Genomic DNA, 25958 nt, shown 5'->3' with positions numbered 1-25958 from the left:
TGAAGGTCACAACAAGTCACGTAGGTCCCACTTACCTTCTTAATATTCATTCAACTTCTTACTTTCCCACTGTCTTTTTAAGTGCATCATTTTTTAAACCTCAGGTAAGCGCTAGAGCACCAAAATCTTACTTAGCTTATAGATGTACATAAAAGTGTGTACACAGACAGCAACAGCTGGTCTGGTCCTGTCATGAGTTAAAAGCACAGAAGCCCATAAAGGTCACTAGAACAGACATGATCAGTAGGTCACCTATAGTAGCTTCCTGCCTAACAACCATTAAATTAACTCCTTTAGGCAATGATACAGAGCTGGTATAAGACAAACTTCTTACAGGAAACACTTTCATAACAGTTTTTGTGCTGGGTTATGCCCATAAGCATGAACATTTATTAAAAAAACTGCACAAGGTCCATAGCCCTCTCCCAATACACCTAGAAAAGCAGCCTTGCAGAGTCTGCCTGCTGCCAAACACATTTAGATCCTGTGAGGTCATATAATGAATGATTTCCAGATTTCTGGTGCACAGATGTCAATACTTTTCTTTCTCCAGCATAAAGATAAAGAAAGTATTTTGTGGGGAAGTGGAGAAAAAAGCTGAAGTAAACAGACAACAACTACAGTCATACAAACTATCTGTCTGCATCTGTAAAGGTGCACACTAATGACTGATGTAGAAAGTTGAAAATAAAGCAGTTTTCATTGTAACTCACAAGATACTAAAAACACACAATACAGAAATTATTCTGAACAGTCTTTACAGAATGTATGCCAGCTCTTTCTCCACATGTTTGAGTATTTCATGAAGTGTTGCACTGTAAAAATGAAAGACTGTCTAACTACTTCAAAACGCCAAGTAGCAAAACAGTAAAATGGCTACAACCTTCAGTACTGCAAAGCCTCCAGCAAGAAGAGTAAAATGAGTTCCAGTATTTCCATGTGGTTAAAAAGTCACATTTCATCACACATACCCAGCAAAATTACTTGCATCTGGGAGAACTTGAAAATCCTACTGTTCTCCAGCAAAAGCAGAGGGATAGAGTTACCATATATTCCAGTGAACACAAGGGGTCTCTTTTGGAACACAGCACTTTCACAAACTGAACAAGTGTATTAATTCTCTGCCCATTAAAAACTGTTTTTGCGTCTCCATTTTCACAGACTCTGGGAAAAATCTGCTCTCAATGAGATAGTATCAGTAACTCTGTAAAAGGAATATTTTTAAACACAAGTGCATACCCAATATGAAATTCTATCCACTGTAAACTGCATCACAGGCATACTCTAAATTATTAGATCTTGGTTAACTACAGTTTATTCCACTAATTACAGTATTTCTCAGTGTGGCATAAACGCCTTGCAAACCACCCCCCCACACCCCTCCCCCAAAAAAAAAGTGTAACATGAAATGCATGGATTTAGTATTGGCCAGACTTGGGAATTATTTCAGACATGTCCACTTAAAAAAAAAGTGTGTACCATTTGCTAGGTTGCTTGTCTTGGGTGATTAAGTCCTTTCAAAGCAGACCAGGCACAAATGCTGTCCCAGCTGTTTCAGCTCTCCATGCTTCAGCCATACAGACACTGTATCTAAGGCTGAAAGCATAGACTGGTTTCCATGTTTAGACTTGGCCTCAGTGAAAGTGTTCTATGATGCCAAATGCTGTAGTGCCTCTAACATGGCAATCTGTCCTCTGGGAACTGACAAGAAATATATTATTCATATTTCAAATGACCCTCAAATAGCTTGAAAGGTTGGTATGTGCAAAATTTCTATTAATGTTAAAAAAAAAAAAAACAACCGAGTTTCTCACTCCTCAATCCCGAAGTACATAGACTTCATTCACTTTAAAAAAAAATTCAAAACCCAATCTATTTCTATTGTGTACAAGGAGAGAAAATGAGTACTGAAAAGAAAGAGATGAATGAATTGGGAGACATCGTTTCAAAGATAAAGCGTGAAGAGCAGTAACGAGAGAAACAATCTCTCAATCTTTTCGCACTTCACTTGAGAAGAACTTAAAGAGCATGAACCCAGCAGCAATCTATCTAAGGTTTCAAGGAAAGAATTCCTCCTCCTACTGCAGACAACAGTAAAAGCCACATAATGGTATAGAGATTTCTGTACTCAAAGTTTAATGAACAGACTGGGTAAAGGCCTTAAGGTTTAGTAATGCTGGCACACAGATAATAGCACAGAACTATACATTAGCATACTGTGAATATATGCACCATATAGGTGCCATTTCAAAACATTAATAAGAAGGATATAGAACCTCCCACCTCCAGATCACTGATGAACTTGTAGCATATGCAACATTATGCAAATATTGCTTTTATTTTAGTTAACTGGAACAACACTTCATGGCCAGTTAGAGACCAGAACCTAAAAGAACAGGCTTGAAAATGGTTTTTGGCTTCCTCACTCAAGAAAGTTCATTCAGAAAAAGCTGAAACACTGTGAGAAGAGCACTCTAATCTTTATATCATGGCTCATCTCATATCTTTATGCAGACAGTTCAGTTTCCAGGGTTGTGGGAACAATTATTTACAAATAATAGAAAAAAAGGGATAAGTGGGTAGAGAACAGCTGTTTTAAATACTAGATTCTTATTAGCAGTGAAAGAAGTTTTAAAAGCCTGTAATAAGTAAGGATTTTAGCATGTAGTTGCCTTCTCCCTCTTTGGAAAAGAAGAGTGGAGGAATTTTTGGTATTTATTTTTATTTAGGGCTTTACAAGTCAACAGTTTATACTAGCTACACATATCAAAACTAGTTTTTCTAAACTCAATTTAACAGGGAATTTTTTAATGGCAAAGATATAAACACTAAAAATTTTAATGGTATGTTAGTCTCTTCACAATTACAGATCATGGCTAACAAACACTTATTTCTTTTAAACACATTCCAAAGCTTTCTGCTTATTCAGAAGAGTTGAACTTTTTAAGCAAACCAGCATCTTGAAACAAACCTCACAGACACTGCGTTGTTGATGGGCTTCTAAACTAGTGAGCAATTAAAGCCTATCTTATCTAAAATGAGAATGACAAGTTCTGACTATAAGCTTCTTCTGACATTTACACAACCCTACAAGCATTGGAGCGAGTCTTACATAGTCTTACATACTGGTAAAAGGCAGCATAAACTTACAAGAAATAGTGTAACAAAGATGAACTGTTTTAAAGCAGAGAACAATAAGGCCAATTAAAATCCAAGGCAAGAAACAAATGACCTACAGAACGTAGAACTAGATCTACCACAGCAAAGAGCGGTATGTTAATTGCCCATTCCACAACTGCAGTGATTATGAGCTTTGATTCTTGATGCTTCTTTTTAAAATCTGTATTCCAGTACAGGTACATACCGCCTTTTAAATCAGCTGACGCCCCCACGTACTGGAAGTTGTCCATATTAATTACATCAATAATAGGAGACACAACTCTGGTCTTGTCCTAAAATAAATATTAGAAAGTAATATTGAAATAATGAAATCAATATATAAAGACTCAGACAGGATGTGATGTTGAACAGTTCAGCAGGATTTAATTAGCATGTCTCCCCCAGCTCTCCCTCTACTTCAGCTTACGGCTCTGAACAGTCACTGCTGTGAACAGCATTGCTCAGCATTGCTTCAGAAATCAGAAACCATACAATATGACTGGAAATCCTCCTTCTATTCTAGGCTACTTATATTCAAGTAAGCCCCCTCTTCTGACTTGCTCTTCAAGAAGGCAGCAAACTTGTAGTTCTAAAAGGAGTCGAACAAACAGCACTTCTATTCTTACTTTTAAAACCAGCTCAAAGAAAAGAAGCATCCAGGGAATTCATATTTTCCACAGCAAGTCTCCAGCCATGCAGTGTGCTATGGTCCTATTATTTCAACCTTTAAGGGAGACTTAGGCCTTTCTGCAATCAGAAAAGTCTTAGGTTAATGCCAACCCATTTCACACTAGAAGAATTACACTTCAATACTAGAAACTCAGACAGGAAAGAGAACCTAAAAAGCACCTCAAACTAACAAATGCTGCTAATTTCCAGTAGCCAAGATTCCAGTGGTACAGATAACCGCACTCCTCTGTCCAACCGTGGTCTCGTATACTATTCTGAGCCATGTTAATTTCTTTAGCTGATGTTTTTGCCAAAATAGTTTAAGAACAAAAATCTTTCCAACAACTCCACATGCATCATCAAGTAGGATCACAAGACCTCAGTACTCTAAAAAAAGACTCATCTAATGTTAGAAATGCAGTATCATGGTTAAGCCATTTTGTCTCCATGGCTTATTGCTTGAATTCAAAACAGAAGTTTTGAGCTGCACAATTTAACATCATTCAGAGAGTAGATAACTTCAGAACAGTGTATCACCAAATCTGTGAATATAAAAAAAATTTTTTGAACAAACTGAAGATATTTTGGTAACCCCTGTTATAGAGAAAGTGTTCTCAAGTTAAAAAAACCCCAAAAAAATCACCTAAATGTCACAATTTTAAGAATTTATAAGAACTTATTTTATAAGTACATATTCAAATGACAACATATATATTCTAAACAGTGGTTCAGCAATGTATTTCCCTTGCTAATCAGTATTATACAGATCAGATTGAGTCAAACTAGCATGAGAATAATTTGAGCTCATAAGAAAAGACTTAAAAGCAAATCTTAGTCAAATGCTTTGCTTGGTCCAATAAGGATATTTAACACCCATTTTCTTTTATTGAACCTTAACTATTCAATCTGTGCTGATTTTAATAAACCTTAATTTCATAAATGGCATTTACTAGTTCATTCTGCGTGAGTAAGCAAAAGGTCATGAATTTCTTTATCAGCCAAAAGAAAAATCCAAGCAAAGTTAAGAGAATCCAAGCTGAGGAGTATACTAAAAGCTGAAGATACAGTATTCATACCTACATTCCCTTTTAGTATCACTGCAGGTATACTACCCAGGCCCAGTATCTGTTTTTACGAAGATGGAATATAACACCTAATCTGGTCTGCTACTAAGTATTAACTAGTTGGGTCTAAAGCAAAGTAGAAACACAAACAAAAAAGGCCAACCTGTCCTATTCTCCCATCGATCACATCTTTAGCTCCTGTTCCTGTTAGCAGTAGCCCAAGTCCAAGTTTGCAATGGCAAGAACACAGTATTGGTAACTGTGTTGTACTTGGGAGTCAATTACAATTTACTGCACCCTCACTGCAAAGCACTGCATATATGTACCTTCCTATATCACTGAAGTGCTTCGGGTGTACCCATGTCCTTATTTTAGGCATTCTGTATAGAGTGACAGAATTAATCAACTCCTTTAAATAAAGACTGATGAGGCAGAAGATATCCAGCCTATTCAGTTATTCACAGTATCCAAGAGCACAAAATACAAAAATGAAAGCACCCTTCCTTTTCCTTTCTTTCTCTCTTTCCTTAGCTGAAACTGAGACAGCTTATAAATCTATGCCCACCTCTAAAAACATTTTTTGACAAAAGTTTACGTTTTTCAAATGGTTCTACTTGGTGGGGTTGAACCTGATGGTAAAAGTTGCCCAAGTCATCAGGTGTCACATTAGGCAGAGATTCATTTAGGCTTCAACTTATCTCTGCTGTGCCAAGTAAGCAGGGAGCATATTGTGTCTATACATTTGGGATTTCCTCAGACTTTTACTTCTGGTCTGATTAGTTCTATCAATATCAGTGCGACAACACACTAACATTTGCTACATCTAACATTATTTAAACAACTCCCAGTTGTTTCTCTGACAGTCAAATACCCAGGTTGTGTGCATTCAGTTCCATATATAATCCTCACATTGTTGGTTTGGAACCATGCTGTTCCTTCTATGACTTGAAATTACAGATTTACTCAGTAGCGAAGCAGAGAAAAGATTTGCACATTTTTAAGTTGATGCTTTGCAGAGCATTATGAAGTTGTTAATGCAGAGATTGGTAAAAAAGAGCTTGCGGGTCTTCAAATTACAGAGTTCACTCATTTAAAACACTAAAAAGCAGCTGCTCCTTTTAATCACACCATGGATAAATAAGCACCTTGCTTTAGGATAATTTAACATAGAAATCTTTTGTCTCCTAATGGAAGACACAATTGGAAACCCACATACTTCTTGATGAGGATAATGAAAAGAAATAGCCTGCAAATACTGCAGGTCTCTAGTGCCTGAAAATTTGTAGCAAGCTATTTCATCTTAATATTTCATAAGGAAGTTATGAATGCTCTAGAGACTTAGATTTTATATATTGTTCTCAGAAACCATCAGAAATTATCCTCAAGATTCTGCATACATTGCTTCCTCCCCTCTAAAAATTTCAGGACACTTCAAAGAATAAGCTTCACAACACTCTTAACAGAAAATATAAATATTTTCCTTTTAGCATTGTGCCAGTTAAAAGTTGACTCATTCAAAGTCACAAAAATTTGAGATGGATATGAAAAAGGAAACCACAGCTCATTCCTTAATCTCAGTTATTCCTTCCTTTTAAGATCTTCTTTGTTTAAAAATATCTTCCTGGAAGTGATAAAGGATTTATAGCTGTTCTATGAAAACAGATGAGTTCAGTTCTCTACCAGAATCTTTCCATTTATTTTGTTTATATAACTGTTGTATTATTAGAAAAAAACAAAGTGTTTAGAAATCTGAAATGGAAAAAGCCAACTAGACAAGTGTCCATGAAATCACTAGCAGTTACAGATGTTTTCAGGATTGTATATATTTATTACTCAGGTTGACATTTTTGAGGAATTAAAGGGTTAACCTCCACAGTCTCATCATTTAATTGTACACACACACACACACACAAAATCTAGAGGGCATAAAAGGTAGCCTTAGGAAATCAGGCAGAAAACCATTCTCCACAAAGGAGAAAAGATGATATACCAGCTCCAGGTTACAGAAATATGTGTACACACATTGAACTCTAAAATATTCACCTTGCGTGTATGTTGTTTCTGCTTTAAGCATTTGCTCAAATTGCTGAAGGAAAATCCCTAGCAGAGTCAGACCCCTCTAGGAATGCTAAGCAAGCATGGCCCACGAAAAAAAGAAAAAAATACTCTAACCAGAAAACTATCTTATGGAAGAAAACTGTGGGATAGATCATCCTCCAACTGAAGAGGAAAGCTTGATGTCTCAGATGTATGTCAGATGCACAGCTTTCTAAAGTGGTTACAGCACATCAGATAAGAGTACTGCAGAACTGACTCAATTCAGACTGTTTCTTGGTAGTTATAAATTTTTATATTGTAACACGCACAACTAATCTCCCACAGAAAAACTCCAACAGAACTAAATGCCAAGCAGGCGATTCTGGAACAAAAGAAAAAACACACTTTCCACCAGACATATAACAGATGCAGCAGTGTATCAGAAAACATTCTATTAATGAACAGTAGCCCTGACCCGAAAAAAGTTACCTGTGAGCCCAGATCAGAAAGCAGTTCACATCTACTCAGCTTCTTGTCACTGAGACTATCAAGAAAATGCTGCCAATTAACATAAAGTAACATACTGTCTGCACTGTGAGCAAATAACAAAGAACTATCAAATGCTATATGTAAACATTATCCATGCCTTAAGTATTTGAACAAGCAGAAAGCTTAGAAGCTACTTTATCAATCCCCATACCTCTTGGTTGGCAATCTTTGCAGATGACAGTTAAGTGGAATTCTATATCAATTATTTATTTAACAGTATATCAACTTTTAAGAATGGAAAAATATATACATATAGCTGAAAACTATTCAATGACACACATGATTACTGTGTATCATGATAATTGAGAAGAGCAAGTTTTGAAAGATCTAGTAATTCATGTACTACTAAAAAATAGCTGCTGCACAAAGCAAAATACATTCCAACTTCTCCAGCTAAATATACCATATGCAATGCTGGATCTTGACAAAATTGCTGGCAATTTAATAAGAGGTTCTACATTTTGTTATGATGAAAAGATAACACTTTTTCGAATACCTTCTCAGTTTCAGAAAGACAAATGAGTATGTCCTGGAAAAAGTTAGACAAGAGAAACAGGAAAATGACAAAATAGCTGTCTTAGCAAAAGCAGGGTTTTGCTGACCAAAACTACCATTTCTCTTCTGATTTCTTGAACAGATAGATGCTTCAAACCATTTACACAAAAAGGTCTGAAAACTGTTTTCATATTCTAGAATTCATTAGTGCTTTAGCTGCAAGCATTCTCCACTTCATTTTGAGATATTTAATGCCTTCAAGTTTATTTTCCTGGTTAATAATTAAACAGAAATTCCTCTAACCCTTCTGAGGCAACACTTTAGATGTGTACAAAAACAGAAGGAATTGCTATGTTACTCACACTGAAGGGTTTTGTCGATTTTAGGTACTTTAATAGTGTCCAGGTTTGACCTGATGAAAATTATTTTTACTCCTAAACAGGATTTCAACTGCTGATGTGTCTTGGGCAACTTGCACTATTTCTGGAATACCCAGGAAATATAATGGGCTGAAGCCAATTTTATGAGGTTCAACAAGGCAAGGTGCAGGGTTCTGCAACTGGGTCACAACAACCCTGTGCAATGCTACAGGTTTGGGAATGCTGGAAAGCTGCCTGGCAGAAAAGGAGCTGGGGTTGCTGGTCAACAGTGTCTGAACATGATCCAGTAGTGTGTCCAGATGGCCAAGAACAGCACCCTGGCCTGTATCAGCAATAGTGTGGCCAGCAGGACCAGGGCAGTGATTGTCCCTCTGTACTCAGCACTGGTGAGGCCACACCTCGAGTCCTGTGTCCAGTTTTGGGACCCTCACTACAAGAAAGACCTTGAGGTGCTGGAAAGTGTCCAGAGAAGGGCAATAGAGCTGGTAAAAGGTATGGAGCACAAGTCTTCTGAGGAGCAGCTGAGGGAGCTGGGGTTGTTAGGCTGGAGAAAAGGAGGCTCAGGGGAGACCTTATTGGTCTCTACAACTATCTGAAAAGAAGGGTGCAGCCAGGTGGGGGTCGGTGTCTTCTTAAAAGTAACAAGAAATAGGACAAGAGGAAATGGCCTCAAGTTGCATCATGGAGGTTTAGACTGGTTTACTGAAAGGGCTATCAAGCACTGGAACAGGCTGCCCAGGGAAGTGGTAGAGTCACCATCTCTGGAGGTATTTGAAAGGAGGTGTAGATGTGGTACTTTGGGACATGATTTAGTGGTGGGCTTGCCAGTGCTAGGATAATGGTTGGAAACAATGATCTTAAACATCTTTTCCAACCTAAATGATTCTATGATTCTAACAAGCATCACAGAAAAAGCAGAACAAAGAATATCAGTCAATTGATATCTTCTTCATTGTCATACTGAGTATATGGGGTTTACTTTCTTCCCCCTCCCACTTCCTGTTTTTGCAGGAGAAATACAAAGGGAAGAATAGGGAGGATAAGAGAAGATCTTGGCATTAACAAAACAGAGTAGCTTAGCAAAACCATTTTGATTAGGAGCATTTTGGAACCAAGCCTCTCCTGGAAGACTAGCTTTCCAGAAAGGGAATGCAATTAAGAAAGAATAAAATCCCTGTTGTCTTGAGTGTTCCTCAGTGCTTTTTGGGATCACGGTCCATTCACTTTCCATTTCAACTGAGTGCCTCCAGAGGAAGTTAACAAGTATAACCAACCCCTAGAGAAAACAGTAGTATACTTTCATTCTCAGTCCCGTCAATTGCTTTTCCAGGGCACAGACTCAGCACTATTTTCACAGAAGCTGAGACCCTGCAGTTCCTACTAGTTTCCATGAGAATTTTGGTTTCACAGCTCATCCTCTCTCCTACTATCATACTGAATCTTAATGAGGCATAAAGACTCAGGTAAACTGAATTACACCAAGATGATATCGGTTGAAGAGAACTATACTTCACTCTAAAGATTTTCAACTTACTGAAGCATTCCCCAAAGAACCAAGGAAGCATATATATGAATGTTTGCAAAGATAATAGTAAATATTCAGATTTTCTGTTCCTGTGTTCACAGAATTAATGAACAAAAAATATATTTCAACCACAGAACATTCCAGTCACCTCCATCATCTCCAGTCAGAAAAAGCTTCCTTAGAAAAATGCATAAAATTAATCTAGTATAAACCAGATGGCTTTAAAATTTAAAACCTACTTCAGGAAATTACTTTAAAACTCTTTACTAACCTCAGCTACTCTTTCCAAAAGTGGTTCCAGCCAGTGTTCATTGCATTCACAGTGACTATCCAGGAAGGTCAGTACTTTTGCTTGTGCTGCATCTGCCCCTCTGACACGGGAGCGCATCAGGCCTGAGAAGCAAAGATAAAAAGTTTTAAGTACTTCCTGAGGAAAACAATCAACAGTATTGAGGAACTATAGCATTCTGAGTTAGTCATTAGCTAAGTTACTCCAACTCAAACAGGACAAACACAAAAGAGCCATTATCAAAAACAGATGTTAGTTAAGAACTCAGCGAAAGGACTTCACACCAAACAACCTGCAAGTGTCCAACCTTCTGCACCCTACAAGTTTTGATCTAATTTAAGCAGAAGAATCGAAGTGCCTTTTCAAAACAAGTGATACACAAGTACAAATGGGTCTGCATTACTGTAAATGGTATTGATACTGGCAAATGTTACTCAAGATCGGATCTGAAACAAACATGTCAGACAGTTCTACTACAGAACTGAGGAAAGCACCATCCTCTTCACTTTTTTGCCACCCCTCATCTTAGTTCTTACTACACTCTGTCCATTCTTCTATGAACTTCTTCCAGAAATAACCATGATTCATTAGCTTACGTCTGAGAGCCTTACTCCCACCCCTTTCAACTGTCTTTTCTCTGTGCTTATGGCAATTCTCTTCTTTTGTGGTTTGTTTGGGGTTTTTTTGAAAAGATTTCTTTAGGAAGAAACTTTTGGTAAAACCAAAGGGTTCTTCTCTTCTCTTTATCTTAATTACACACATACCCTTACTGATTTACCCTGCTCCTTTCCTTCCTTTGTTCCTTTCTTTCCTTTTAATATTCGTCCATTGGATGACCTCACCGTTCCTTAAAGTTCCTTGCTATATATACACACATAGCAAGCTTCCTATAATTTCTTTGCAAATTTTGTCCCTACTTTTTTCTACTATTAATAAATGTACTGATTCCATTGTCACTCAAGATCAAAACCAAGTAATTACTTTTTTTTCTCCCCCTTCTTTTTCTTTCTACATTGTTTCTCACCAAATTTCTTCTGGTTTGTTTGGGCATTTTTTGCCCCCTGAAACACTGCAAAAGAGTCAAGCCCATTTCTTACCACTCCCTTTACAAAATAAATACTCAAAATATGACTATGCCAAACAGAATACAAGATGCTTAAGAGGAAAAGCTTGTATGCTCTGCTCAACATTCAGTAACAGCCTCATCAAGATCCTTTTACTATTTCTTACTTCAAATGTGAGCATTTCACTGTTGTAGATATGTGCTGTGCTAAGGCTCTCTGACAGCACTATTTACACCTTCTCTGTGACACATTGGTAGCTAACTGTATCTCACTGATTTTATGCTGTTTCCCCAATTCCAGCCTTTGAATCTGTTCTGTTTAGTCTTTCCACACCAAACCTTCCTCAGGCACTCTTGCTATATGGGGTTTTTTTTAATTTTTACATTTCAATTCCTCCTTCCACAGCTTATTATTTATAATTTACATTGTTGTAGAATCTACTGTCTTGCTCTAATTCCATAGAAAAAATGCAACAGTGTTTTTAATTTTAGATTTAGTGGCAGAAAAATAGAGGTTACCATTTGGGTCATTGAGTCCTCCACGATCACATTCAGACTTACAATAAATAGAGCCGAAAAAGTTGCACTGAACATTTATTTTGTAGACTACCACACCCTTCAGAACACATCTGTTCCCATAACAAACTCTGGTCCTACAGATGAGACTAAAAACTACTAACATTTATTTCTGAATGAAAGGTAGTTAATGTCATCCCCTTCACCAACACCATCCCTTTAACTTTCATTTTAAAACACCCTGCTTTCCTCTATTGTTCATACTGCTGTGCCACTCTTAGCAGCCTACGCAGTGGTTGATTTTACCAATTTTCTTAAATTTTAATTTGTATGTGCAATATTTAATCTTAGTCTCACAAAAATACAAAGTAAACTAGTACTCTGCCTTCCATCTGCAAACACTTGTTCTTTACTGACAAAGTAATAGATTTGTCAAACTGTATTTCACTTTTAGATATACTAATGCATATTTTTAAGTACGAATCTGTATACGCACTACAAAGTTAATATTTAAAATTACTAAAAAAACAAATATCAAAAAGGTGTTCCTTCCTTCTGTTTTTTTTTCATTACTACTATCTTCATCTTTAAGTGCTGTACTGAAAAATGACATTAACTTACTCAGAACGTGACAACCACAGGAAGTCATAAAAGACCTGCATTGCTAACAAGTCTTTGTTCACAAGTATATTCCAAAGAACCCATCAGTTGTTGCAATAACGTGAATTATGGGACAACACAGGTTTTATGCACGTCATTTCCAACACCTGACAATCTAATGATTCCAGCTCCTTCCCAGGCCAGGCTGGCAGTCTAAAAGATACAGTCCTTATAAAAATTAACAAGTATATATCTGCTAAATCAGTCAGCTATTTCAGCTGTCAAATCTCAGTTATTATTTCAAACAGCTGTAGAATAACAGTTGCCTGTATCTAATACAGTAAGCTCCAGAGTCAGGAAACTGCTGACTGAAGAGTTCAGTAACATGAGACCATAATTCACAGAGCAACATAGAAGAAAACAAAAATGTAAGACAAATTTGTTACAGGGCACACTGGTTTCAGCAAAACTGGCATACTTGGTCCCAGCCCTCCTGGCTGCTCCAAACCTCTAAAGGCTGTCAAAACAAACTGTTTGTCAGGCTATCCACCAACTAAATCCTTAAAACGATATCTAAAAAGGGAACCAGAGAGCTATTTTTAAGCCGGATCATTTCAAACATAGATACATAGATACAGTGAGACCTTGCATACAATGGTAACAGCTTAACTGAGGAGTCAGTGCAGGAAGAGAAAGGAAAGGTTGAAGATTAAATGCAAATCCTAAAGGAAGTTTTCACTGTAAAAGCCAACCAATGGGCAATTGTACACACAACAATAGGACAACAATCAGAATTAATGTTTTTACCTGTATAAATACATTTTTTTTATTCCTTCCACCGGTAGATTTATAAAGTAGAATGTTCCTTTAAAAGACCTGATGAACACTAAAAGCTAAGGAAGTACAGTGGAATTTGTATCTTCCTTCCCCAGATTAAACTTACCTTCTCGGCGGTCATTTCGAAGAACTCGCACTTTTTCAATTTTTCCCAAGAGAGCACCATCCTCAGCTTTAAAAAATAAAATAATAAAAAAACATAAAAATCAAGTGATAAGAACCCATTTGATATCCAACACTGCATACCAAAAGAGGGGCTGTCTTCAAAGAAAAGTAAAAGCTTTGTAGGTGAAAATGTTTGTGGTCATAAATAGTTAAATACAAGATACACGCTTAAAAAAACCCACATATCTCAGTAGAAATAAAGAAAAGTTATCAGGTTAAGAAATTATTACTTTCATTATGTTATTTAAAGCTAACTTAATTTTACAGTCTTGAAACATTTTTATTTAACTATATTCTCTTTGTTTATTTTAGGTCATTCCTACATTGCATAGAGAAAAACACTTTTATAGGATTAAATAAACTGTTTTCTTTTCATAGAGAAGAGTTCTCTTTAATCCACATTAAGGAACAAAGCTGTATTAAACTAGCTAAAAACTAGTAATGCAAATATAGACATTAGTTTCCTTTAAGAAATGTTACTCAGAGGTCCATTTCTATCGCTCAAGTTTCTATCGTGATACTGTAGTACTTATAAAACACTGAATTATTTTAGATTCAATAAGAACTTTTCCAAGAGACCAATGGAGACCAGCATTCATTTAAAACAGTGCCACAAAAATATTTGTTGCAGGAACCATGGGTTTTTACTTAAGATAACATACTACACAAAGGCCCTTTTTAATGATACACTCTGGTCCTTCAACTAACACGAAGTAATAAAATATACCTGAAGTATTTACAGGAACTCTTCACATTTCCAAAATTACAGATATGGAAGAATTAAGACCTGGTTTTGGATCAGTCCCTGTCAACTCCTTTTCAAGTACCCTATTCTCAATCAAGTCACCTACTGACATCTACAGAAAGTCTTACCAGAATAAGCACTGTAAGTTCGGATTGTAGAAGTACTTACGATCATTACTATAGTCATCCACCAGTATGATTTCCTTAATAAGATGTGATGGACTTTTTTTAAGGACACTGCAACAGAAAAGAAAAAAAAGCATTCAGTACTAAGCATATGATGTCATAAAAGGAGTTATTTTGTTAAGCCACAGTAGAACCTAGCCCAGGATGTTATCTTCAACAGCAGCTATTGACTTACTCTTACAGAAAGAGCGAAGAGGTGCACATGTAGAATTTGGGTGTTCCTTCCTCCCCACCACCCCTACCTCCCCTGCCCCCACTACTCCAGCCCCCAGAAATCAGAACATTAGATAGACAATGTGTAACATAGAAGTTTTGCAGGTATCTTTGGCTCAAATATCCCCTAAGAATCCATCTATCTTGACTTTGGCTTGAAACAGTCAGCTTCCAAACATCATCTGGTAATTGGTTCCACACTTCATCTGTAGTTAAGGCAAGCAATTTTGTATAACATCACTATTTCAGAATGTAAGAACTGAAGACTCATCTTTTCCTCTGCACAGTTCAGAAGAGCATAACAGGTTCTTACTTTCCTTCCTTATCATAAGCCATTTTCTGACACAAATAAACGGCCTTTAGGGAAAAATTAAGCTCTCTTATATATACCTGACAACAGTTCGAAGCAAAGCAGATCTTGCCTCATTATGAAAGGTGATCACCACACTAGTAGCTGGCAAATCTATCCGCCATTGTTTCCGCTGACACCTGAAAGAGATAACACTTTGTCATTTGAACATAATTTTTACATCCTGGGCTTAGCAGACAGCCTTCATTGTGAAGTATTTATCTATTAAATTCATGTACACACTGCCTAGAAAGAATAAAATGCCTTGTTTTCAAGTGAGATTATAATCAACTTGTCTTCTCGCACTTTTGGTAGTTGTCTTAGTCTACAAAAGACTAAGAAGTCAGTGTCAAATATGGGGACGTTCAGAAAAGCCACAAGACCATCATCACTGCAGTATGTCATAAATATCTTTTTTGCAACTGAGTATGAAATCAGAGTGCTTTTTTACATTAAAAGCATTCAATACATCTAAGGAAATAGGCATATTTTCAAGGAAAATCCACATGTTCACAGGCTACCATATACTTCTTCTTTAGAATGGCATGTGTCCACTTCTCCCTTTTTTACATTTTTAAAGCTTCTGTAGCATCTCACTCATAGATAAAACCAGTTATCTATTCTAATGAGAACTGGTAAGGATCATAACATTTGGAATTTGAAAAACAAAGCTAGCTGTGACAATGCTCAGCCAACTAAACACAGAACCACATCCTTCCAAACATAAAGATAAAATATTCCATCTAATGTCAACTCATTTTTCATCACCTCTAGAAGCCTGAAATTAATATAATAAGAAAAAATAAGCAAATCCTAAAAGAATTCATGCAGGACTACACTCACTTAAGATATTCAATCCAATAAAATAAACCTAAAAAAGACACTACTCTCATTGTATTAGAAAGTAACAGTACCAGAAAACTATGCATACTGAGTTTATGCTGAAAGCATTATAGTCTGACAGGTCATGATACTGATTGCCATTCGTGCAGTGACATACACAAGTGATATCTTTCTTCCACATTCTTTAGTTATTATTAAGGGTAGAGTTTTAACCAATCTAGTTGTCTTCAGAGGGAATAAACCCAGATAGCGTACACCTGTAGCAAATTCAGCAAGTATTTTTGTACTCTGTGCAGTATTAATCAAACTAGGTTTTCAGGGAAGTTTGCCACCTACACTTCTAAAACGAGACCTCTGCCTGTATAAAAGCCCACTCCACACCTGATTAAACATCTGCAATGCACACCATAAACCACACAAACCTTCAGCTTCTTGGAATCCATGAGTGAGCAGCAATGCACTTCTTGCTCTTGCCCACTCTACAAAATCCCAGGAACCTGGAGTGTTTTCGATACAACACACCCATAATGTCACACACATTAGTTCTTGCTGTCAAACAAAATATTATTCTGCTCCAATGACCTCACTTGCTCTGAATGAAAACAAAGCCCACGCCAACCCTACAATTGCTGTCTCAGATCAGCAAGGCCATGTCTAGCTTTGTGGTGGGTGTACAAAACGGCTTTGTCGCTAGCACCCAGCACTGGAGCAATAAATCACAAATGCCTATATGTTCCTGAAAAATAAAGAATTAAGAGCTTCTCTAGTGTGAGCTTTAGGCAATTCATCTAGACAGCTAAAAGACATGCAAATGTTATACTCCAAAGCCTATGGTGCCAAAAAAGATATTCTTTTTTCTGCTTACTCTCAAATTGCCCACAGAGGACAAGGCTACTGTGCATGCAGTTATCACATGAAGCACTTGCATTAGAATAATTAAAAAGTCACATTAAACTTACACTGATATCTTTGCAGAAGAGAGCACTTGAGCCAGAGTGCATATCAGAGGGAATTACTCAAGGCAATGGAGCCTCTAAATTTTAAGAAAACTCAAGACAAGAGCACTACTGCATATTTCTGAAGGAGAAATTAAGACTTTTAGACTTTCAAATAAAACAGGAGGAACATTTCAGTGAGTATTTTTGTTCTCAGCTCTTCAAAAATCCCTTCTTTAACTGACAGACTGCAATGAAAGGAAACCCAGTGGTTTCTCAGTGTTGTTGAAAGTAGTTGTGAGCATCAGCTGGAGTGAGAATCTGCATTCCTGCTCAGAGTTCTCTCCGCTTCCTTTCTTATGTTGTATCTGCCTGTTTCTCACTTCTTCCTTTTGCTCAAAATGAAAGCAAGCAGCTTAAGTAAACGAATCAAGTGTTTTCCAGTTTTTTCAGTATTGCTGCCAGGCATTCACAAAAAGCAAGTGGAAATCTTTGGTCTTGATGCTAGTAAAAGTTTGTATGATGTAAAAAAGACTATACAATATAGTATTAAGAGGTGCATAATTATACACAATTGTTTATTAAATAAATTATATTTAGTGCAGAATCCTGATAAACTGCTTCTCAACAGACAATTTCAGCAATTAAATAATATTACCATGTAGTTATTTCAAAGTCAAACAGTCTCTTAGACACATCAGTACAATTAACAGCAAGTTGCTTAAGGAGAAAAAGTATTTCCTCATCTCAGTCACTTTTCTTAAAGAAAAAGATTGCAGCAGCTCCACAAAAGATTTTAATCTCAACCCAGTTGTCTCCAATTTTGTTGAAAATAACATGCTTCCAAGTGTCATGTGATCAGATATTCTTCTTCCTATGGCTATTGCTCTTGTTCTTGCCATCACGCAGTTCCCAAGTATTTCATTTGGCTTTTTCAGCTTCTGCAGTGAAACTTCTTGCCAAAAGAGAAGAAAACTTAATTGCAACATGGCAGGGAACTTATCATGGACAGTTTGCATGAATGATTGTTGCAGTTTGGTTTTTTGTTTGGTTGTTTTTTTCTTTTAAAAGATGATTATTTATAGTCTGATGGGCACTTAAATCTGCTCCATGGCAAAGTCAAAGTAATAATCCCAGCTCAGATACAGCCTTTCCCCAGAAATATCTCTCTCTCTCTCTCTCTCTTCTCCATTGCAGGGTTCTTTTCCAGTTTCATGTTGTGAAAAAACTTAGGCAGGTCAGCATATAATCACAAGACTGACAGTTAAAACAAGCATGTCCATTGTAATATAATTTGTCTCCTGTCATCTCTTACATTCTTCTCAAATGACAGCCTTTGTCTGTCAGACACTTCCCAACACAGAGATTATGAAATATCTAAAAACTTCCAAATTCACCATATCTGAATCATAGAAGCTTCTAGAAGCTTGTAGCTGAGTTTTGATGTCATGGAAAAGAATACCTGGTCTAAAAAGTTAGAATACATTTCTTGTGAAAAAAAAAATATACCTATGAAGAAAACTCAAAAGTCACTTCAGACTCCTCAGTACACCACGGGTAACATTCTTTTCACTGCTTTCACTCCACCAATGGAGGCTGAAATGAGGCACCAGTTTGGATATATAATAGACACTGACTGAAGTCATGGAAACAGAAGAACTCAAATAAGATTCCTTGTTCTTTAACCCAAGGATGATGGAGTTTACTGTTCCTGTCCTTTCTAAGGCTGGAAAGCTCCTGTTTCAGAAAAACCACCTGCAGCTCAAAAGCAATAAATACAGAAAGGTTAATCCAAGTCAAACAAGGCTCAGTTTGGCACTTACTGATCATGCCTAGTGTCAGGAACACTTCGGTCCATTCGCAGTTTGTCACTTTCTACCTGATTGAACTTATTGCGGGCATATGGATCCTGACCAGATCGCACCACAGTGGCACCAACATATGCGTCTTGATCAAAGTCCTGCCACCGAACTTTTCCTACAACAGAAAAACAGGAAAATATCCAGATTAATCTTCATAGTTTAAGGAACAGCATTCAGCAACCCAAACGTAATTGAGGAAATGTTTAACTTTGCAACAAAGTAATTAAACTTCAATGCTATTGTTAACTGTAACATCAAAAGTCATTTTTGCACATTAAATTCTTCTAGAATATCCTGCAAATTAATATATAATTGAACAATTTTACAGATCACAGTTTGTACAAGTAATCACTAGACAATGCTTCATCTTATCCACTTTGTGTTGGTTTTTTTTTAACCCCACAATTCCCATTTTAAAAAACAAACAAACAAACATCCACATATCAACAGGCAGTAAGATGGCAGATGATCTGGCTACAATGTTATCTTAGAAACATTTGTTTTTAAAGACCCGGTTCGAAGACATAATTTAATTTACTGTCTCATTACAGAAGCAAAAACATAGTCAGCTATAATCAAGCCATTTGAGAAACAGGCCTTCTAGAAATACAAGACAGCTTTATTCTCAAAGAACAGCATTTCCTGTAGGCAGAGCACTAGATCACTCTCCAGTATGACATAACTGCAATCTCCTTGACATTCAGAATTTATTCAGATTAATCCCTCTTTAACACGGACTGTGTTATTATGTGACGTGTTGTGACACTAACACAGAAAGGTAGATTAACATCCGGCTACCAGGAACAAAATTTCAGGACTCCCACCATTTTCAGGTGTACAACAACAGTATGGTATTTACCAGGCATCTTAAAACTACCAGTTCTCACCTCTACTTGAACATTTACTCTTTTTACTATTGACAGACAGACTTATGCCACCTATTAGCAAATTTATACCACACTTAACTCAAAATCAGAGCTCAAGTTCTAATGCAATACAGACATTCTTGATTTAAACATGGATGTGTATGAGAATCTCCTGCAAGTAAGTTGTGGTGAACCAGCATGCTATTGGTACAAAAAAAGATACAAAGCAAAAGCTGTCTTTTGTGGTCACTGTTTATTACAGATGGGAGGATTTAATATTCATTCTTTTCATAATTACCATAAAAAGTTTTTGAGGTATTTTTAGTTAAGTGCAGAAAGTAGCAGGTTGCAAAGATGTCACTCCATTCCAGTGCAGCTTTTAGAAAAATATCATAGCTCAGGCATATCCTAAATTAAGTTGATATGCATACAGGGAATACTACTCTACCAGCTATTAACAAGAGTTAGAGGTTGCTCAGATTTTCCAGGGTTTGCCTTTGCTTGTCCTCTCAACCAGCACAGCATGAAAACTAAGGCAGACAGGCCTCATTTACATTTTTCTATCCATAAGCTATGCCCCAACTACGGCGCATTATCTCCTGCCAGATTCTGCTAATGAGAGAACACTTTCCATCATTAAACAAAATAACTGTCCCTTGTTCAACCAGACAATACAACAACTTGATTAAACACTCTCTATAGTCTCAGGATCATCTAAGGAGATCATCTACAAAAACAACTTTCGCCCAAGGTGGGATCTGGTTATCACAAGGTAGTGGAGGTTGAAAGGCAAAAGTAGCAAGGTTGAGGAGGAGGTGGTTTGGGGTTGCTTGGTTTGTTTTTAAGTAAATTCCAGCAGATTAGGAGAAAAGTGCCCATACTTTTGGATTACTGGTTTAAGAGCTAGCTAGTCAACACTAAGCAACTATTTTTCATATCTGCATTACCAACCTAAGAAAGTTAAAACATGCATGCGCACACACGCACACACACACAAGCCAGAACTAGAAAGTTAAAGAAAAACAGGATGCAGAACATTTAATAGACACTTGGTGAAGCAACCCAGAAGGCAAACTATAAGAAAATAACTGGAGGCAGAAACATAGTTTTTCAAATTCCTATTACTGAAAGAACTCTAAAAAGGAGACTTTCCCTCTGCTGTTGTTAGACCACAGACTGACAAGAGCTTTTCTAAGCCATTCAAGTTCTTTCTTCAAAATATTTCCAAGAACTTACTTTGAAAACAATTTTACACCTCAGCCAGCTAACACACTACAAACAAGCCAATATAGTTATTTACAGAAATTACACCAAACCTCATTTGCAAAAAAACTATAAAAAAGGCTAGAGCAGCTTGATTCAAGAAACTGGAAGAAACATCAGAGATCACAAGATCATTTTCCCATAAAATTCTCTCCCTCAGCATTTCCCAAAGCTTTTGCAACCTCCTTGGTAACTAAACTGTATTATCACCTTTGCTTCTAATTTATAATAGAGCTTCAATCTGAATCATTTGTTGAGTATTTTCTGAAATACAGGACATGTCATGTTGACACTTTGCTGGCCTAAAAATAAAGATTTTTAGTGCATTTTACAAAGTATCATGAACACTTGAATTGCATTTATATAAGATTTTCAACTTCCAAACACTCCAGCTTTAAATTGGTTTTGAAGCTATGCGCATTTCAGGACTTCCACCCCCAGCTACTCTTCAGTTGCCTTCCATCCACTGGAAAGAGCAGCTAAAACACCAGAGGCCACAAGGGCATTCCATGAGCGATTAGGGTGATGCTGTTGCAAGTGTTCTTCTTAAACAGGTTGTGTCCTTTATGAGATACAACATGTAACATGGGCTGCCCACATGTTTATAAGTGACCATGGTTTAAGTTAACTGCTGGAAACTGAAAGGCTGATTCAAAGCTAACTATACTGTCCAGCCTTACTTTTGCTGAAAGGCTTGCCTTTCTGAATCTATCAACTAAATTTTGAAGTTAGAAGAGGTTTAGCAAACCTTTTCCAATAATAGGTACTATTTCTTTATATGCTTCCCTAGGTACACAAATCAGAGCACGTTTGATTTAATTTTTTCTGGAGAGTTAGATAGCTCTGTAGTTTCCTGCATTTCAATGACTTTGTCAGGTGGAAAGAATATCAGAAAATGCAGCTATATTATTTCAAACTTCAATAAAGTATGTAACTTCAAATTCAAGCAAATATTGAGACCTAACATGACAATAAATTAGTCTTTTAAACAACAGTAAGTGAACTGCAAAGTTTGTTACCAGAGTCAAATAGAGCCAAAAAAAAAAAAAAAACCAACCAAAAAAAAAACCCAATCACTGAACCAGCTAAGATCCTGGAGCAGGGTATGTTGTAGTGTTTATTTTACAAACAGTCCTAAGCCTGAGAAGTTGAGTAGAAGCCAGAAAAAGGTGAAATCTAGTGAAGCTGCTTCTTTTTGTCCCAGTTCCCATCAGAGCTTGATATAAACAATTTAAAATGTATCATTTACCATTTTCGAACACTTTAAAACTCGCAAATATAAAATTAGTCCAGAAAGAATAAAGTAAACTTAAGAAGAAAGGAGACCACTTTGTAGGGTTAAATTTACTGAAAAGCAGTGACAGTCCACAGAAGTAGTGAATTTGGCTTCAGAAGACACAAAGGAGGTAATGCTTGGCTCTGACTCAAGCAGAAGGCCCTGTCAGCTATGTGCAATAGGAGTCAGATCGATTAAAGATAAGTCAGATAACAGTAAAAGCAGCTAGAAGTGAGAAAAGAGAAAAAAAGCATATCAGATAAATCTGTAAGCACTCAAGCAGCAGGCAACAAAGAGTAGGCATAGATGGATACAAAATCCCCTAAATAGCTTGCATTCCCTCTTATGGACTCAATACAGCTTAAAAGCAGTTGAACATAATATAAATATGATTATTTTGATTTACATGCATTAAGGGGTCCCAGATCTTCAAAAACTAACAAAAAAAGAGTGTTTGAGTAACTGCTGAAACTCCTGTCAATACAGGCAACTACTTATGCAGTTTTGCCTTAGTTATCCATGAAGACAATTCAGGGTTGGTCTTTCTAAATACAAGAGCTAAGATCACTGTTTCTCTCCAGACAGCAGGTAAGACAAGGCAGGCCAAAGGATACAGGAAAAAAAGCCATCAATAGCAAACAGCTTGTACTGTACCTGGAGAGTCTATGACTGTAAAACAAAAATCATACCTCACACGTTACTGGGGATGGAAGTTCCAGCTGCTTAAAGCAAAGTTTACCTTGGTTAGTTCTTTCTGCAAGATCTCATAGTGTTTCAAATGTTGAGCCAAGACAAATTTGTAAGCAAAACATTAGGATTAATAGAAGAGGAGCAAAATGTCCTGTGAAGCTACCTGATCAGTAGTTGTCCTTCTTGTACAGTAAACTTTTTCAATACTGTAAAGTGTTCAAATCCGATTTTCATTTTTCTGTGTTCCTTAGTATGTCAATTGCAGCTAATATATTAAATCTCATTGACGTGAAACAGTTAAGCAGCAAAGAAATATTATGGAAGCAGTCATATGAATGCAGATTCCTTAACACTTAACTTTCTAGCTCATCCTCAAGGTATAAGGATTTCACTCAAATAGAACAAAAATCATGTTGTTCTCTTATTTGCCAGCATATGACAAGTATGAGAAAAATAAGGTACACCATCAGCAGAGTCAGGAAAATCTGCCACAACAAAAACTAGAAAAAAACTGAAGTATGAACCTTGGCTGAATCTTCAGTCAAAACAACAGTCCCACAGTGACTTGCCTGTTGCCTGTCAGCATTACCCATTGAGAGACATGGACTACTTTCATACCAGGGGCTTTTACAGTACCTCAAACCTATTGAAGGACAGTACAAATGTACTAGCAAAGAACCACACTCTCTAAAGCTTTAAACCCAAAGGAGCAATGAAGCAGGTAAGATTTAAGGAAGCTGAAGCTGTAAGAAGTCCATGTTCCTAAAACAATCCCAGTACTTCCAAACTACAAAGAATTATTAGAATCAGAACAACTGCTGTGTTTCATGGCTTTCAATGATAAACGTTTTATGGCTATGGGTCTTTTGTAATAAATGTTACTGCAATACCTGGAGGTAGCGTCTCCACACTTTGTGCTTTGTCCTCCCCATCGCTGCCACGCACTTCTTTCCTTTTGGGATCGATATCATTTGGGTCCTCCTGAAAAAAAAGTACAAAATCTTTAAAATAACATTCTTATTTAATTTTGTGTTTTCAAAGCAAACAGTAATAACTAAGTTTTGTGGATTTTAAACTCAGAGTGGTTCAAGAGAGGTAGAATTTTAAGAGAAAGTAATCAATAACATACAAATGAGCTACACAGGCAAAGAGATTAAACAAAACCTGAAGAAAGCCCTATTCTAACAAGAAACAGCCTAAACAGGAAAGTTATCTGAAAAGAGCAGTCAGGTTATCTAGCAGCTATATCCAGAATGGCAGTCTTGCTATTGGAAAGAGACTTCTGAAATATTTTTATGTGTTCATTTCAGAGGAATTTATTCCAGGCTTCACAGGCAACTCCGCTGTCTCTGTGATTCCAAGAATATTGATGATAACCATTTAGAATGGGGGAAAAAAAACCCAATTTCATCTACCTCCAAAAAAAACAACCACGCTTTTATATGGTGGTTACTACAAAAATACAAAATTCCAAGTTGGAATTATCCCATTATGCATTTGGAAGAAGTCAAGAAGAGGATAATTGGGTTTTTTTAATTTTTTTTTAGCAACTGTATGTCGATTTTGCACACTACACTTAGCCAACTGATTTAAGTTCCATCAGCTTCCGTTGTTCTTGCACACTTGCCGAAGGAAATTCAGTTTCCTTTTCTACATCTGAAGGAGTCCCATTTACAATATCAGTTATATTTGCACAAGCCTGATGAAGACAAGATCATTACTACATCATGGAAGAAGATACAATACTATGCTTATACTAATCAATAAGTGCACCTAAAAACATTACCAGGCCCTGAAGCCAAGCAGTGCAGAACAGTTCGTATCTCTTATAGGAATCTGCCAGAATCTCCAGAACAGGGTGGTGGTGTACAAACTTCATACTGTAAACTGCCTCTGCCATCCCAGCTCCTAAGCCACATCTGGGAATTCTTTGGTAGAGTAGTAAGTAGTCAGAACAGGCCAAGCTTACGTTGGAGAAGTTTCAACCACAAATTATACCATTTCAGCACACCCCCAGGCACCTCTGAATTTTCCCAATGTAAATTCAGCTTAAGCGTCTACACTAAGTAGGCACTAGGTATTTGGAAATACGTTGAAAAAAGGTAACAGATCTCCAAAACACTGAAATGAAAAACTAAATACTGATGCTTTTTTTCCCAGAGAAATACAGCCATCTAAACACTAAATGAGTTAAAAATTAAGTGCTACCAATGCATGCTTTTCATAGCATCATGTATAGGTGATACCAGAGAGAAGGAATTTTGTCCAGGTTCTTACACTACATTTCACCATGTTGGTACATGCTTTGGGCTACTGGTCCTTGAGGAGGTCAATACCTTTGCTTAAAGAAAGAATTAAAACAAAAATAACAAGAAAAACCCCACCAACACAAAAACACATTCTCAAAACAGTTCTTTAATCATGAGAGCACAAGAGGGAGATTTCATGAACAAAAAAAGAAAAGGCTAATGTATTTTTCTATATTACAATACTATTACTTTAAAATATTATTTTCTTGACATACTAAAAAAGCTGGCAATATCAGGTTATAACTTAGTACATAAATGCACCTGGACAACTAATTTGAGCCTATTAAAAAATAAAAAGGAAGCTGACCAACTAGCAGAGACACTGACCAAACATTAGATGAACATATAACACAACTAGAATAATACATTTGTGGTCACTGTTCATGCAGTTATTTTCTTAGGCCAGGACACACATATATCAACAAGAAAAAAAGTACACACCAGCTATAATGCACATGTTGCAGTGATTGGGCATACATTACTTTTATACATCACGTCACTGCTTCCTGCTAATTCCTGATTCAGTACTAGATGACATGAAAAGAAACAAAATTGCAACCTTTTGACTCCATTCAGTGGGAAATATTAGAACAGTATTTTACTAATATTTTAGACATAACAAATAAATGTACATTAAATATAATGTTTAAATTCAATTATCTAAATACCTTTGCTACTCCAAAAGCTCAGAAGTTAAGGTAATGTACATTTACTTAAAAATTTGTTAAAACATTCCTTGCAGCAATAACCACAATTCATTAATGGTAAATTGAACAAACTGAGGGTGGAGTGGATGATTTTTCAGGCTGATTAATCATTGAAGTGCAACAACTTTTTCTTTCAGGATACAGTAAATTCTCAATGCCTCAGAAAGCCTACATCTGCTTACAAACCTTGCTATTACCACTCACTTTTCCTGCTCAACTCACCCACTCCATTAAGACGACTCTGTAGACTGAATTTGAGATATATCAAAGATGTAACATTAATTTCCAGTTTTGAGAACTAGACTTAAAAAAATTGTTTCAGGAAGTGACTAGTTACACATTTGCAGCTGCTCTGAGTGATGCAGGG

The 25958-nt window shown here is 36.7% G+C and overlaps 1 protein-coding gene across 2 annotated transcripts in view; it reads right to left on the bottom strand.

The window, feature by feature from the left end:
- GALNT2 (polypeptide N-acetylgalactosaminyltransferase 2) overlaps positions 1–25958 on the bottom strand; it is a 122738-nt gene that overhangs the window by 50107 nt on the left and 46673 nt on the right. For both annotated transcript variants that reach the window (XR_004355851.1, XM_032681666.1), the window contains exons 2-8: positions 23466–23556; positions 18442–18595; positions 14882–14980; positions 14262–14329; positions 13290–13355; positions 10150–10271; positions 3365–3452 (exon numbers count right to left, since the gene is read on the bottom strand). Coding sequence is in view for 1 of the 2 variants with exons in the window: in XM_032681666.1 (XP_032537557.1) it covers positions 3365–3452; positions 10150–10271; positions 13290–13355; positions 14262–14329; positions 14882–14980; positions 18442–18595; positions 23466–23556 (688 nt within the window). In the remaining variant the exon portion in view is untranslated. The remainder of the gene's footprint in view (positions 1–3364; positions 3453–10149; positions 10272–13289; positions 13356–14261; positions 14330–14881; positions 14981–18441; positions 18596–23465; positions 23557–25958) is intronic.

This window comes from Chiroxiphia lanceolata, chromosome 3, assembly GCF_009829145.1.
Source record: "Chiroxiphia lanceolata isolate bChiLan1 chromosome 3, bChiLan1.pri, whole genome shotgun sequence".
Taxonomy (NCBI): Eukaryota; Metazoa; Chordata; class Aves; order Passeriformes; family Pipridae; genus Chiroxiphia; species Chiroxiphia lanceolata.
The sequence above is the reverse complement of the archived record's forward strand: the minus strand, read 5'-3'. Positions and strand labels throughout refer to the sequence as shown.